Source organism: Lissotriton vulgaris, chromosome 7 (assembly GCF_964263255.1).
Source record: "Lissotriton vulgaris chromosome 7, aLisVul1.2, whole genome shotgun sequence".
NCBI classification, from domain to species: domain Eukaryota; kingdom Metazoa; phylum Chordata; class Amphibia; order Caudata; family Salamandridae; genus Lissotriton; species Lissotriton vulgaris.
The window spans coordinates 1,588,232,296-1,588,247,264 of NC_141695.1; the positions used below are offsets into that span (position 1 = coordinate 1,588,232,296).

At 45.0% G+C, this 14,969-nt stretch overlaps 1 protein-coding gene across 4 annotated transcripts in view; it reads left to right on the forward strand.

Moving 5' to 3' along the window:
- Positions 1-14,726, forward strand: part of CSTF1 (cleavage stimulation factor subunit 1) — a 66,541-nt gene extending 51,815 nt beyond the window's left edge. For all 4 annotated transcript variants that reach the window (XM_086932488.1, XM_086932489.1, XM_086932490.1 and 1 more), the window contains one exon: positions 13,734-14,726. In XM_086932488.1, coding sequence (XP_086788614.1) covers positions 13,734-13,993 — 260 coding nt within the window. In that variant the 3' untranslated portion in view covers positions 13,994-14,726. The remainder of the gene's footprint in view (positions 1-13,733) is intronic.
- The last annotated feature ends 243 nt before the right edge of the window (positions 14,727-14,969 follow it).

Below are 14,969 nucleotides of genomic sequence, written 5' to 3' on the forward strand. Positions count from 1 at the left end.
GGGATAGAGAAGATCCTTGGGGGACGCCTAGCGTTACAGGTATTGGCGAGGACATCAGGTTGTTGCTCTTGAATTTTTGCGACCTGTTGTGAAGAAAGGAAGTGAACCACTTGAGGACAGTTCCAGATAGGCCCATTCTTGTGTTTAGTAGTTCTAGTAGATTCTCATGTTTGACGGTGTCGAATGCTGAGGAGAGATCAAGAAGGATGAGGAGGCAGGTGTCGTTTTGGTCTAGCATTTGAAGTGCGTCGTCAATTATGTGAGTCATAGCAGTTTCTGTGCTGTGTCCTGCTCGGAAGCCTGACTGGTGAGGGTTGAGGAGATCGAATTGCTCAATGTGTTTAGACAATTGTAGTTGTGCGCATTTTTCCAGCAGTTTGGCGAGAGTGGGGATATTGGTGATGGGACGGTAATTGTTGAGATCTGAGGGGTCGGCTGTAGGTTTCTTTAGTAGAGGTGTGACCTGGCCAACTTTGAGGGAGTCAGGTATGCTGCCTTGTTGGAGAGAGCTGTTGATAATTTTAGTCCAGAGAGGGAGAAGAAAAGGGGTAAGGTCTTTTACTGCGGAGGCAGGGAGGGGGTCCGTGAGGTGATTGGATGGTTTCAGGGTGCTGAGCAGTTTGCCAATTTCTTCTTCCGAGTATATGCTGAAGGTTGACCATGTAGCATTGTTTTTTGGTTCAGTGGGTGCTAGGCATTGGGGTTTGGAGTAGAGGCTTGCGTCAATGAGGAGATCGCTTTTTATTTTGTCGGTTTTTTGGATAAAGAAAGCAGCGAAGTCTTCACAGGAGGGTGCCTCACGCCCAGTGTTTAGTGGTTGCGGTTGCTCCTTTGATTGTGACTTGATTAGCTCGAACAGTTTTCTCGGGCGGTTTTTTGCTTGGTCGAGTTGGAGGCTGAAGAAGTCCGATTTTGAGTGTTTTATTTTCCTGAAGTAGGCGTTTCTCTTTTTCTTCAGATCTTTTAGGTGCATTGCAGAGGGGGCTGATCTCCAGGTCCGTTCTGCCATTCGCATGTCTCGTCTATCTTCGTTGAGACTCCCGTCGTACCATGGTTTGGAGATTTTAGTAGAGACTCTTTTTAGCTGCATAGGTGCGACCTCATTAATTATAGAGGTCATAGCGTTGATATAGTGGTCAGTCAGAGTTTGGACGTCCGTGTCGCCTGTAGGTGGGAGTAGGAGATTGCAACTGTTAGGGGGCAAAGAGCCTGGTTTGAGTTTTTTCAAGTCTCTTTTCCAGACTTTGGGCTTGGAGAGTTGAGCCGGGATGACTTTGACTTTTTCATTGATAATGAATGTGATAATATAATGATCTGACCAGTCACAGGGTTGGATGGATTCGAGTTGGATAGATTCCTCTTTGGAGATGATCAGGTCGAGGGTAGAGCCTTTCTTGTGGGTTGGGCTGTTGCAAATTTGGGTGAGGTTAAGGGCAGCGAGGAAATTTTTAAGACCATTTACCACCGCATCGTTGCGGTCATTCCAGTGGAGGTTGAAGTCACCAAGGTATATTTGGGTGAGCTGCCGTCCGGAATTGGTTGAGATCATATCCATGATTTCTTGGGAAAAGGTGAGATTGTCCCTGGGTGGGTGGTAGATGCTGTGAAGAGAGCATATCGGTTTGCCCTCACTAATGATGTCGAGGCAGATGTATTCCCAGGATGTAGGGGATGGTAGGGATGTGGAGTTGACTTTCTGAACAGAGATGTTGTCCCTGTAGATGCATGCGATTCCACCACCTATTTGGCCTTTTCTGTCGAGCCTGATAATGTGATAGTTGGGAGGGACCAGAATGTCCATTATGGGTGTCGAGGATTCCGTTAGCCACGTTTCAGTCAGGACGATTAGATCAAGGTCTTGTGATAAGAGTAGTTCAGCAATGGCGGCGGAATGTTTCGTGGCCGATCTGCAGTTGAGAAGAGTGCATTTGAGGCTGGGTGTGTAGAGGGTGTTAGATGATTCTATGGAGAGAGGGATTTTTCTAAGGTTATCGGGGATAGAGGATCTGCTGTTTAGTGTAGGTGGTCTAAGGGGATTTGGGTGTATTGTGGGAATGTTGCGGTGTGGTGTGGTTGAGTGAGGTTCGGGTGTTGGGTCATAGGAGCGGAGAAGGGCGAATGTGTCGAGGTCAGAGGAAGAATTGTGGGTGCGGCGAGGGCGGTTGTTGCGATTAAGAACTGGGATGGAGGTCGGATTGGGGTGGGTTAGCTGAGCGCGAGAGTTAGTCGGAGGGGTGGGGGACAAGTTGGGCGGGGATGTGTTGATGTGTGAGGGATTGCGGGGGCGATGCGGGGGACGAGGGCAGTTGCTGTGCCTATGAGCCGGGATTGACGCCTGGTGTGGGGCGTGATTAGGGTGGGAGTCAGCCGGCGGAGTAGGGGACAAGTTGGGAGGGGAGGTGGAGGTGGGTGGGGGGTGTATGGGGTGTTTGGAGAGTAGTTCTTTGATGGCGTGTATCTCTTCTTTGATCTGAGTGAGGGTGGCCGTGATGTATTCCATCGAAGGGCAGGTGATGGGGGTGTGGGTGACCGTCAAGGGTGAATGGCTGACCAGAGAATTTGTGTGCAAGTGGGAGAGAGGGCTGGTGTTTGAGCAGGTCTGCGTTGTGATGGTGTGAGGGATGGAGTTAGGAGGGCAAGGGGTTTTGGGCGGTAGGGGTGTGGATGAGGTAGGGAGGAGGTTGGTGTTATGGGTGCGGGCATTGGTGTGGATGAGGGGTGTGGATGAGGTAGCGAGGAGGTTGGAGTTATGGGTGAGGGCATTGGTGGTAGGCGGGGGGGTCAAGGTGTAGACTGGGAGCCTGATAGCCGTGGTGGGGGTGTAGGGAGGGTAATGGGGGCTGAGGGTAGGAGGGGAAGTGGGGTTGGAGATGGTCCTGTTGAGGGGGGGGGGGAGTTAAATTAAGAGGGTGGGTATGTTCTGCGAAGTTGGTTGGAGGGTACTGAGGACTGAGAATGGGGGGGGATAAATGGGGGGACTTGTCGGAGTGCGTGTTATTCTGGTGCTGAACTACGTTAGGTGTGTTATGGGTGGGAGCTGTGCTGTCAGCGCCGAGCGGGGTGTTGATGCCCGCTGTATGTGTGATAGGAGTGTTGAAGGTATGTGTGGAGGTCCGCGAGTTGGTAGAAGGGGCGGGGGAGAGAGCGGTGTAAGGGGGGGAGAGATCTGTCTCTGTGTGTGAGTGCTGAGTTGCGGTAGTGGGGTTGTGGGTAGGGGATGGGAGGTCAGGGGTGGTAGGTATGTCCCTGATTGAAGCGTATGTAGCTGTGAGGTCATGATTGGTGTGACTGGGGGAGGTGTGAGTGTTTGTCCGTGAGTTGGAGAGGTGTTCTTTGAAAGTGGGGAACAAGTTGTCTAACAGTTCCAGGTTCCTGTCTGTTGATTGTGATAGGACAATCCCGTTATTGTAAATAGTGATGGTGGCTCTGGCTGGGAAGACTTGGGATGGTGTGATGGAGAGAGTTAGACTATGTGCGGATTTTCTGGTGGAGGAGACGGTGAGTAGGGTGAGGAACGCTTTTCTCCATTGTGCTCTGCGTGTGGTGTGGAAGATGATATCAGTGTTCAGGGATCCATTGACCGGTGAGAAGTAGGTGTCAGCAAAGGGCGTTTCCGGGTGTGACCTAAGGAAGTTGTGTTTAAAGCGTTTGGCGGCTTTTTTGGTGAGGGATGGTGGGTAGTTGATTTTGTATGTGTGTTTGCCGATAGAGTCCATGTCGCGTTGAAGGGTTAGATGGGTATGGGAGAGTGCACTAGTGCACTATAGTGGTACAGATGTGCGGAAAAACAAATGTGCAAAACAACAGGTGCATACAGTAGGTTACACAGTAATAAGTTATAGATTACAAAGTGTCAGTAGTAATCAAGCAGCATACCAGTATATAAGAGTGGGCAATAGAGCAAGTACATACGGTAAATTCTAAGGCATAAGGTGTAAGAGTAGGCATAATACTGATAATATATAAAGGTAGGGTACAATGGGAGAGTGCATAAAACTGATAATCTATAAGGGTAGGGTAGAAAGGGAGAGTGCACTAATGCACTATAGTGGTACAGATATGCAGAAAGACAAATGCGTACAGTGGGTTACACATTAATAAGTTATAAATTACCAAGGTGGTGCAAGTGATGACCCAACACAGCCAGGACTATAAGCGTGTGCGGTAGAGCAAATACATATGGTAAATTACAGAGTACATAGTGTAAGTGTAGATACAAAACTGATATAATATATAATATATGGGCAGGATACAAAAATAGATATGAGGTAGCATACGGTAAACTACAAGGTACAAGGTGTAAGTGTAGGTGTAATCCTAATAGTATATAAGGGAGGGATGCAAGAAAAAATATGAGGTGGCACACAATACAGTTTACAGTAATATACGTAAATATATGAGGAATCAATCGGTGCATTCCAGGAAAAAGTGAGATAGGTGCAGCTTACAAATGAACAATAAACAGATACAAGAATGGTACTAATGATGTACTGAGACAAGATACTGGTGCAACCACAGAGTTGCATGATGATGTGTGCGAGGTATACCTCATGGTATAGTGCAACTTGCAAAAGTACATTAAACAAATCCGGAATGAAATACTGAGACTAGGTGCCGATGCGGCCAGAAATCTGCGTGAGGCAGAAATGACATTAGCGAGCAGCCAGAAGAAGTTGAGGTAGCGCACTGTACATTACCAGTAGGAACTACTGCGTAATAGGTATAGGTATATGAGGTAGCAATCCGTGCATTACAACTGTTCAAAATCCCGGCAGAACTATAATACTACAATAATAGGTAGACATTCTTTTAAATATGAGGTATCCATTTGTGCATTGCAAATGCTCAAAATAAAGGTACACAAGTGTTCAAAATATAGGTGGAAGTACAAAATTGCAATAGTGAGCAGGTATCCTTTCCCAGGGAGGTGTAGATAGATCACTGAGCATAGAACTCAGAACTGATGAAAATGACGAAAATGACTAGACCAGTATGGCCGCCCAGGAGAGAGACTAGTCTAAAATGGCCGACACAAAGGTGAGATAGAGGCAGTAGTCCTCTGTTTGTTGCTGTTATCTAGATAGCAGGGAGGAGCAGTTTCCACTCGCAGTCCTCTGTCTGCTGCTATTGTTTTAAGCATAAGGGTAGCTTTCTGTTTCTGTTTGAGCAAGCCATGCTCAGTCTGGCTGAGAGGAATTCTTATCTCTGTGTGGGGGAGTTAGCTGAGGAGCCTCGTGGACATCAGAGGTAGGTAGGAAGGGGAAGGGGGGGATTTATGGCTACACTTTTATGGCCCCAGCCATTTTGAACAAAGGAGGTCGTTTTTTTTTTAGGTGGGCGAGTGGGAGAAATAAATACCTTGAGACACTGTGTGCCTGTTGCGCTTGCCAGCAGAGTTTTGCAGAAGGACTGTTAAGTTGTATTCCTAAAATGACTCAGACCCATCTCCTTCGTAGATCTGTGTGCACTGTGTGGACGTGATGTCAAATCAGGGCTCCGTGTTACCCTATGAGGCCGGTCATACGATTACATGTAACCAACAGTGACAATGGGGCATGCTGCGGACTTCTGCTGCCCCTGCAGCTCTTTTTGGTCTCGGGGTTCACTTCTCCCGCTCCTCAGGGCAGGGCGCCACATGTACTTCTCAATTCAGTGTTATTATGTGCCTATTAGTGTCCAAACTTCTTGGTTAAAGAAATACACTTTTTTGAATTTTGAAGAGACTTTATCTTATTTGGAGCCCAACCTTGTTTCTCTTTCTTAACAATAGTTGAGGCAAAACGCAAACAAGCATTGGCAAAGCCCACAGGGCCTACTGGCTAGGCCTTCAGGGCCTACTGGCTTTGCAAATCTTTTTTAACCTTGTGGTACAGCATTGCAGCTAGTGTGTGGCATCACTATTGATGCAGCTGATGCACCATTTTCTATTCATGTACATGTGGTCAACATGCATGCATGCACCTACAGAATTACTTGTGCATTTGATTTTCTATTTACCAATCTGAGATGGATCAGTAAAGTATTTAGTTATACAGCAAAATTTCCATGGTGCAACAACATCAACTGTTGCATGGCTAAACGCTTATAAGGTCCCAAAGGCGAGACCTATTGGCTATGCCAATGCTTGTTACAGTTGTAGCCGGGGCCCGAGGCCGAAATCCGCCAAGAGTTACCTTTCTTCCAAATTTGGCGTAAATCCGTCCAGTGGTTTGGGCTGTAGTGGTGTCAAAAATCTCTATGGGAAATTGAATGGGGACAAAGCAGCTAAAGTGGGTGGCAAACTAGTTTTGAAATCAAATAGCTCCTAAGTTATTAGCAAATAAAAACGCTTTTCCTATGGTAAGTAAGTCCTAACTATAACTACCTACTGGTATGTGTGTGTGTGTGTGTGTGTGTGTGTGTATAGATATTTATATATATACGCGTTTGTTCGGCATTTCTCACCCTGCACTTTATAATTTAATAAAAGCAGTAAACATCTAAAGACTGGCTTTGGCATATTTCTGTGTCTACGCGCTGGATTCTGTGCTTGGAATGTTGGCGCGGCTGCCGGCAGGATTGTAATATATATATATATATATATATATATATATATATATATATATATATATATATTTTAAATAAGATGTAAATAATTGTATCTGTGACTGATTCTGCCGTGAGGGTGGGGAACATAGACCAGCAGGGCATAGCAAATTACAACCTATCAATTAATTATCTGTACATTTGTTTTTCGCCAACAGCAATGTATGCAAACATACAAATAAAAGGTTAAACAGGCACTCAGCTTAACCCTTAGTCTCTGCCCAAAAGGTATTTTGACTAATTACCTGACGGAAACAAGTACAAACAAACACCAAACTTACCAACTTATGTCCAGTGGGAATGTTCAAAACCCTCCGAACACATTCGCAGTTAGGCTATGAATTACTAGATAGCCACGTACTATACTACTGAGCCCACAATGCACCTTTAATTGTAAAAGCGGTGACTCCGTATAAATGACCAGAAACAAATGAAGGACTTGTTACTACCGTGATCAGGAACTGTTTAGAGTTTGAAACGCGTAGGTGAAGGAGGAAAATCCCGAGTGAAATAAATCTGTGTTTAAAACATCCGAAGAGAGTGCGGCGTATTTGTGGAATATATATATATATATATATATATATATATATATAGATATAGATATATATATATATATATATATATATATATATATCTATATCTGTTTGGCCAAATCCTTGAAATCAGCAATCATAAGAGATTCAAAGGTATCAATGCTACAAGTAGGTAAGGAGGGGTTAAAGGTGGACTTAGGTTTAAAAGAATTGGGACAATTCAAATTCGTAGTAAAACCTAAGGTTTTTGCATTGATAGACTCATTCTCAGGGGTTCCAAATTCTAGACATTTCAAGGTAATCAGGGATTCCACTTCAGTAATACTTTCACTAACTGGTTTGATGCTTGATGGTGTAGAAGTGATGTTTTTTACCTTAAGTTTATTCCACTTGTGTAACCTCAGTTTTCTTGTAAATTTAAAAAGGTCTATACGTTCCTGTGAATAGCAAAAGTTAGAGGTGGGGCAAAAAGAAAGACCAAATTGGAGTACCTCATGCTCACTCTTAGAAAAGAGAGCGGGATGACAGGTTGATTACATTTTGTTGATTCATTTTCATCTTCTTTTTTGACCCCGTGTTTCCACTCCCATAGGGGTTGAATTTCCTCTTGCAGCTTCCGCCACGCCTAACTTGTGACTGGATTTGGTTGCGTCTTCTCCTTGATTTCCTCTGCCTTTTCCTTTTCCTCTGAATCCTCTGCCTCTTCCTCGACCCCGGTCTATCTGCCAATTCTGCTGTTGTTGTGTTTGATTCATACGTTTGAACTCCTCCCAAAAATTTGTTGATTTTGTTAAATTCTTTGTTGTGCTTTCTGCTGTTCCTGGCGTCTGCTCTTCTACAGATACATCGCTTTCCACCACTTCATCCCCAGATTCAGCTTCCACCTGGGTTTTATCAATATTAGCCTGCACTCCTTTTCTTGTCACATAGTCATATTTTCTGCTGAATGTGAACACTGCCCGAGCCATAATCAATTTGATCCCTCAGGAATTTTCGTTCCTTCTTGGCAACTATTTCGTCTTCGTGTTTGCCTATTATTTTGTTGATCTCCTCCATTTTTTAGAGAAATCATCTGCAGTTTCATCTTTGCATATCTCCTCCTTAAGTTCTGCTATTGTCTTGAGTAATATTAGTCTGTCCTTCCATGCATGTTTTATTAGAATGGATAACATTCTATTGGAACCGAAATGAATAAATAGAAACTTAAGCACACGCGCTTTCTTCGTTGGATTTTGTGAGAGGCTGGAGTGGAGCAGCCGCTGTGCGTGGTGAGAAGTTTATAGTTTCCAGGGCGACCTCTACCCCTGATATGCACCACAGTCGCCTGTCCCGGTGAAACGGAGGAAGTGGATTTGGAGATATATATTTATATTAAACTTTGAAAATGAGTTTTAGCAGAGGAGCTACACTTCTGGACACCAGAGAGAGACAGACAAACACTGGAGAGGGCAGTGGAACTACCGAAACCAGCATGCTGTGCAAGCGTCCACTAGGGGGCAAGCCATGCAACTATAAGAACGGAGGTGATTCCACACAAGCCCCCTACTTGCAGCAAATACCTCTGAAGAAGTTGACAGCCGTCAACGAAACATGTCAGGTTACCTGCAAAATCCATGTCTGCCCGATACTGCTCTCAATAAAGAAACATCATTTCAGTGCAGCGTGTGCGACTCAATTGGCTTCCCAGGAAGGGGGAGCCTCTTGTTGATATTAAAGCGATGGTGTCCAGTTGCAGAGGCCGCACCGACAGATAGAGCACCGAGTCTCCCGCAATTATATGGACACACCTCTTCAGACCCGGTGAAACGGCAAATGAAACTGGCAGCCGCCCTACACCAGAGTGGGCAATGTCGCCTCCATAAACTTTGAAAACGAGTTTTAGCAGAGGAGCTACACTTCTGGACACCTCAGGTTCCAGAGAGAGACAGACAAACACTCTGCAGTAAGCAAGGAGACGGCAGTGGAACTACCGAAACCAGCATGCTGTGCAAGCGCATCCAAGCGTCCACTAGAGGGCAAGCCATGCAATTATAAGAACGGAGGTGATTCCACACAAGCCCCCTTCTTGCAGCAAATACCTCTGAAGAAGTTGACAGGTGTCAACTAAACGTGTCCGGTTACCTGCAAAATCCATGTCTGCCCGATTCTGCTCTCAATAAAGAAACATCATTTCAGTGCAGCGTGTGCGACTCAATTGGCTTCGGAGGAGAGGAGGAAGGCGGGAGCCGCTGGTTGATATTAAAGCGATGGTGTCCAGTCGCAGCGGCCACACAGACAGTGCGCCGAGTCTCCCGCAATTATATGGACACACCTCTTCAGACCCGGTAAAACGGCAAGGGAAACTGGCAGCCGCCCTACATCAGAGTGGGGAATGTCGCCTCCATAAACTTTGAAAATGAGTTTTAGCAGAGGAGCTACACTTCTGGACACCTCAGGTTCCAGAGAGAGACAGACAAACACTCGGCCGTAAGCAAGGAGAGGGCAGTGGAACTACCAAAACCAGCATGCTGTGCAAGCGCATCCAAGCGTCCACTAGAGGGCAAGCCATGCAACTATAAGAACGGAGGTGATTCCACACAAGTCCCCTACTTGCAGCAAATACCTCTGAAGAAGTTGACAGCCGTCAACGAAACGTGTCTGGTTACCTGCAAAATCCATGTCTGCCCGATACTGCTCTCAATAAAGAAACATAATTTCAGTGAAGCGTGTGCGACTCAATTGGCTTCCCAGGAGAGGAGGAAGGGGGAGCAGATATATATATATAATGACGCGTTTCGTAATACAACTTTTTCAAATGCCTTCAGTCCTTGAATGCTCGCCAATGGCCCAAAATCAGCACCCTGCTGCGCTCTACGTAGAAAAGAAATGAAGCGCGTCTGAAAGCACAACGTGTAAAGCACACTTCATGCTTTTGGGCCTGGTATGACAGAGCGGGTGCAGCTGCCACTCTGTGCCCCAGCAGAGAATAGCAGCTGGTGTGCCAGCGTAGGGCCCATGCAATAGCTGCTGATGGCTGTGGCTCAGGATCCGCACGCCTCTACTGCTTCCGTTGTGCGGCTGCTGCAGAGCTCTCCCCTCTGATCCTGGAGCGGTGGCCGTGGTCCGAGGGAACTGAAGCTTGAGCCATGGATACATTTGTAGTGCGGGATGAGAACAGCAGCGTCTATGCAGAGGGGTCTAATATCCTCCTCTCCACCGGTCAGTGGAAGAGGTTTAAGAGGGACAATCCCAGATTCAACCTGATGCTGGGAGAGAGGAACAATACAGAAAAGGGGGGTGGTGATGAACAGAGTGTCTGAATTAAGCAGACCACTCTTACCCAGTCCAAAGATCAGGGCTTGATCCATCACCGTTATTTATCTCACTGCACCATCCCAGCTCAGAACCTGGCTATATGCAAATCAGTCTGTCCCTGGCCCAGTGCATCATGGGAACAGGGCAGACTAAACTACCAAGCTAATTCTTCACCAGAAAGGAGACAAGCTACCGGGGACCGGTTTCTGGCATTTCAGCCGTCTTCGGCCCGGCTTGCTTGAATCCTGATGGTGCAGTGAGAAAGGGACTCATGTCTGAGTATACCCTGCCACACCTATAGTGGCCAAAAACGGTACAGAAAAGGGGGTGGTGATGAACAGAGTGTCTGAATTAAGCAGACCACTCTTACCCAGTCCAAAGATCAGGGCTTGATCCATCACCGTTATTTATCTCACTGCACCATCCCAGCTCAGAACCTGGCTATATGCAAATCAGTCTGTCCCTGGCCCAGTGCATCATGGGAACAGGGCAGACTAAACTACCAAGCCAATTCTTCACCAGAAAGGAGACAAGCTACCGGGGACCGGTTTCTGGCATTTCAGCCGTCTTCGGCCCGGCTTGCTTGAATCCTGATGGTGCAGTGAGAAAGGGACTCATGTCTGAGTATACCCTGCCACACCTATAGTGGCCAAAAACGATACAGAAAAGGGGGTGGTGATGAACAGAGTGTCTGAATTAAGCAGACCACTCTTACCCAGTCCAAAGATCAGGGCTTGATCCATCACCGTTATTTGTCTCACTGCACCATCCCAGCTCAGAACCTGGCTATATGCAAGTCAGTCTGTCCCTGGCCCAGTGCATCATGGGAACAGGGCAGACTAAACTACCAAGCCAATTCTTCACCAGAAAGGAGACAAGCTACCGGGGACCGGTTTCTGGCATTTCAGCCGTCTTCGGCCCGGTTTGCTTGAATCCTGATGGTGCAGTGAGAAAGGGACTCATGTCTGAGTATACCCTGCCACACCTATAGTGGCCAAAAACGACTGCCCTTCGGGAGGCTTGGTAAGGATCATTCAGACAATGCTCCATTCTACTACCAGCTCCAGACCCTTCCTGCGCATCCTGAACTCTCACCAACAAAGGCACACCCACCCCTACATCTGCTGCTGCTTCTTTCTTATTTTTACCCTACATATGCCTACTTCTTGAAACCAAATCAGGCAGCTCGTTTATGCTATACCTTTCCCCACGCGCGTTCCTTAATTATTTCAGAGGAGATTTAGGACGCTTTGCTTGGGTGGGGCCCTTCCGTGCTTGGAGAAAGGCGAGACGTGGTCTAGAATAAGTCACAATGCGAGTGAGAAGTTGACTCGAGCAGCGACCTGTACCATTTCTCCTGAATATAACGCTGTAAATGGTTTGTCCGGTATAAAGTATGCTCCTAGCAGTTAAGTGTTCCATTCCTTTTCAGAGAGCGTGTACTAAAGGACCGTCTCTCCGCTTGGATTCCTTAATACAGATGTTGTCATCCATGGCAGCATTAGAAAAGCAGGAACGGCATTTAGGCGAAGGAGGGGTTTCTTGGGGTACTGACCCAACACTGTAACTAGGGATATTGTAAATGTAACTTCTGAATAGATGCTTTCAATGTTTGGTATATCTTATAAAGAGTTAGAAAGTTTTTTTTAACATGATTTTCTTATTACACTCCTTGATTCGCCAAGAGGTTGATCTAGTATCCTGTTGACCTTCATTCCGTTTCTGCATTTAGTATACACTTGTATTTACGCATGATTCTTTAAGAATATACTTGACAGCGACTTTGCCAGTGTCCAATTTTTTTGGGGGGTCTTTTGAACCTATTCCACTACGAGGATTTTGCACTACTTTCACAGACACTGTTAAAGCAAGCATGAAAAGCAGGCTTAGCAAAATTAGCCAAAGCACAAAGTCTAGTAAAAGCATGTTGCAAGTTTATCTTATTGAGATTTCCGCTGTCATATTATCGTGAGTTTCTGTCACTTAGCTGCTGCCTGGTGTCTGAGTAGGATTTTATATATTCCCACAGAGTATCGAACAGTTTCCATCAAATACATTTATATAGATCTATTTCAGTGAGTAAAACTGATTTTAAGTGGATACAGATTTTTTTTTACTAAGTCTGAGGTGATGAGCAGCATTTTCAATAATTCTATTTACACACAAATACTTGTTGGTACACATTGAACGCTCTTGACCTGAGAAAATCTACTATGTGTATATAGAGATAACTCTAATCACTAGCATATGCAGTAGACCTTTGTAGTCTCTTCCATTCCTATGTGACTCTTAGAGTATAGCCATTTGTATCTCTTCCTTGAGTGACTTTACTACCTGTACATTTGCAATTTTTCTTTCTGTTTGTATCTCTTGTGTGACTTTACATCTTACACATTTTTTCTGTTTGTATCTTTTATGTAATGCATGTAATCCTAAATCCTTTTGTTTTGCAACTGGTTCTTATGTAAAGCGCTCTGACACCTTTGGGTAAAGTTTGCGCTATATAAAACCGCATTAAATAAAATAAATAAATGTACATGCTTTAATATTATATATTTTTTTGTATGCATGGGGAGATTAATGGACAGAATCACAGGATGTTAGGTTGACCCGAGACTAAAAACCCATCTCCTAAATCGATAGCTCGAGCATTAGCCACAACCCCAACCACAAGAGCAGAAGCATTTTCAATATTATATACAACTTGATGCAAAAAACAACCATTTACAAAGCCAATAGTCTTGGCTTCTTGTATGTGTAATGTTACTTGTATTATATATCTGGATGCAATGACAGAAGCAGCAAAATATCGGTAGGGTGGCACACTATGCGATGCACATATTTTTAGTGTCATTGCCTTTAAGCCACACCCTTATTTGCATCGGTTACGCCCCTTTGAAAGATCTCGGAGTATTTTCATCCCTCTCAAAGCCCTAGTCTACACACGCGGTTAGGTCCTTGGCGCACATAGCCTTGGCTGCAGCGCACACAGACCTTACTCTGCCGCACACAGAGGAAAATAATTAGAGGGAACATTGGTTGGGATGGGAGATGTGGAATAAGGTGCGGGTCACATTAATGTGTCCTCTGGTAATTGCTAGAAATGTTACTGTAAGTGACAGGTGTTCTGGGCGTGGAGCGGGGATGGGGGTCTATTTGCTCTGAGCCTGCTGTGGTGAGGTCTAGGTGACTTGTGGGTTTAGCATGCACTGGATTGGCCTTAGGGTTTGTAATCAATATGTACCGTGCTTTTTACATTGAAGTAATATTAATAATTTGAACAAGCTTGGTGCCCCTTAAATAGCCTGGTCTCTGTTTTAGGTGCTGGCTTAAGTGGACGACAGACTCACCGAACACAGGCGGTTTTTAACCACACTGAAGATTATGTGTTGCTTCCCGACGAGCGAACCATCAGCCTTTGTTGCTGGGATTCCCGGACAGCCGAACGTAGGAATCTGCTATCCCTGGGACACAATAACATGGTCCGCTGTATTGTTCACTCGCCTACAAATCCTGGCTTCATGACATGCAGTGATGACTACAGGGCCCGTTTCTGGTACCGAAGATCCACAACTGACTAGAGACTGCTGCACTGTATATATGAGAAAAATCTTTATTTTTCAGTTTGGTGTTCATGCACATACAGAGGTAGACCTGGTTACGAGTACAGTGCATATTTTGTCAGTCAAGGTAAACCTCTTTTTGGTCACTTTGGCAGGTGTTCACTGGCTTTTCATCAACATAGAGTTGTATGCTGAAAATTCCCTTTGTGCAGCTACTAGATAACGATACAGAGTGAAAGTGGATTAAACATCTAGTTGCATACATTGTCTCTGTCTTCGGTGATACCATTGTGGATGAACTTGGAGAAGTAAATGCATTTTATTGCCTGAAGATGGCCTGTTTAAATGTATATTAATTACATTGTTATTATGTGGTGGCCTTGGGAGAAACGTGAAAGAGACCATAGGTAACAAGTTTTGATTAGGTTGCTTACATTCTATTGAAGTTCATGAATTGTAAAACGGATAATGTCTGTATTCATATTGACCTATTATTGACATTGTATGGTTGTGCTCAAACATGTCTGATTTGTACTGCTGTTGATTGAGCCATGTTTCTTCATACTGCCTTTATATAAAAGATATCTCGCCGTAGGAGACTCAAGTAGGTGGTATGTCTGGTTGTTATTGCAAAAGCGTCTTCCGCTGTTCTACCATTTTGCTGAATTTGAGAAGTATTTATCAGACCAGTTTTGTATGAAACCCCAATTTCTGTACCTAATTAAATAACTTTCAAAATTTCATTTAAAAAGTTGTAGAGTTTAAGTTTATGAATAAGATATGGATTGACTCTGCATTTACTAAAAAGGAAATTCAGATGGCCACATTCTACAGTCTTTGTATACCACTTCCTTCTGCCGAAAACCGTGCCCTTTCAAAGCAAAGGTTTCTGAAATTGTTTGTTACTGCCATCCAAAAGTAGGTGTGTACTCTCAAAATATGGTCTGGGGCCATCACAAACTAGAACGCACTCATTCCCTTCACATGGTTGGTG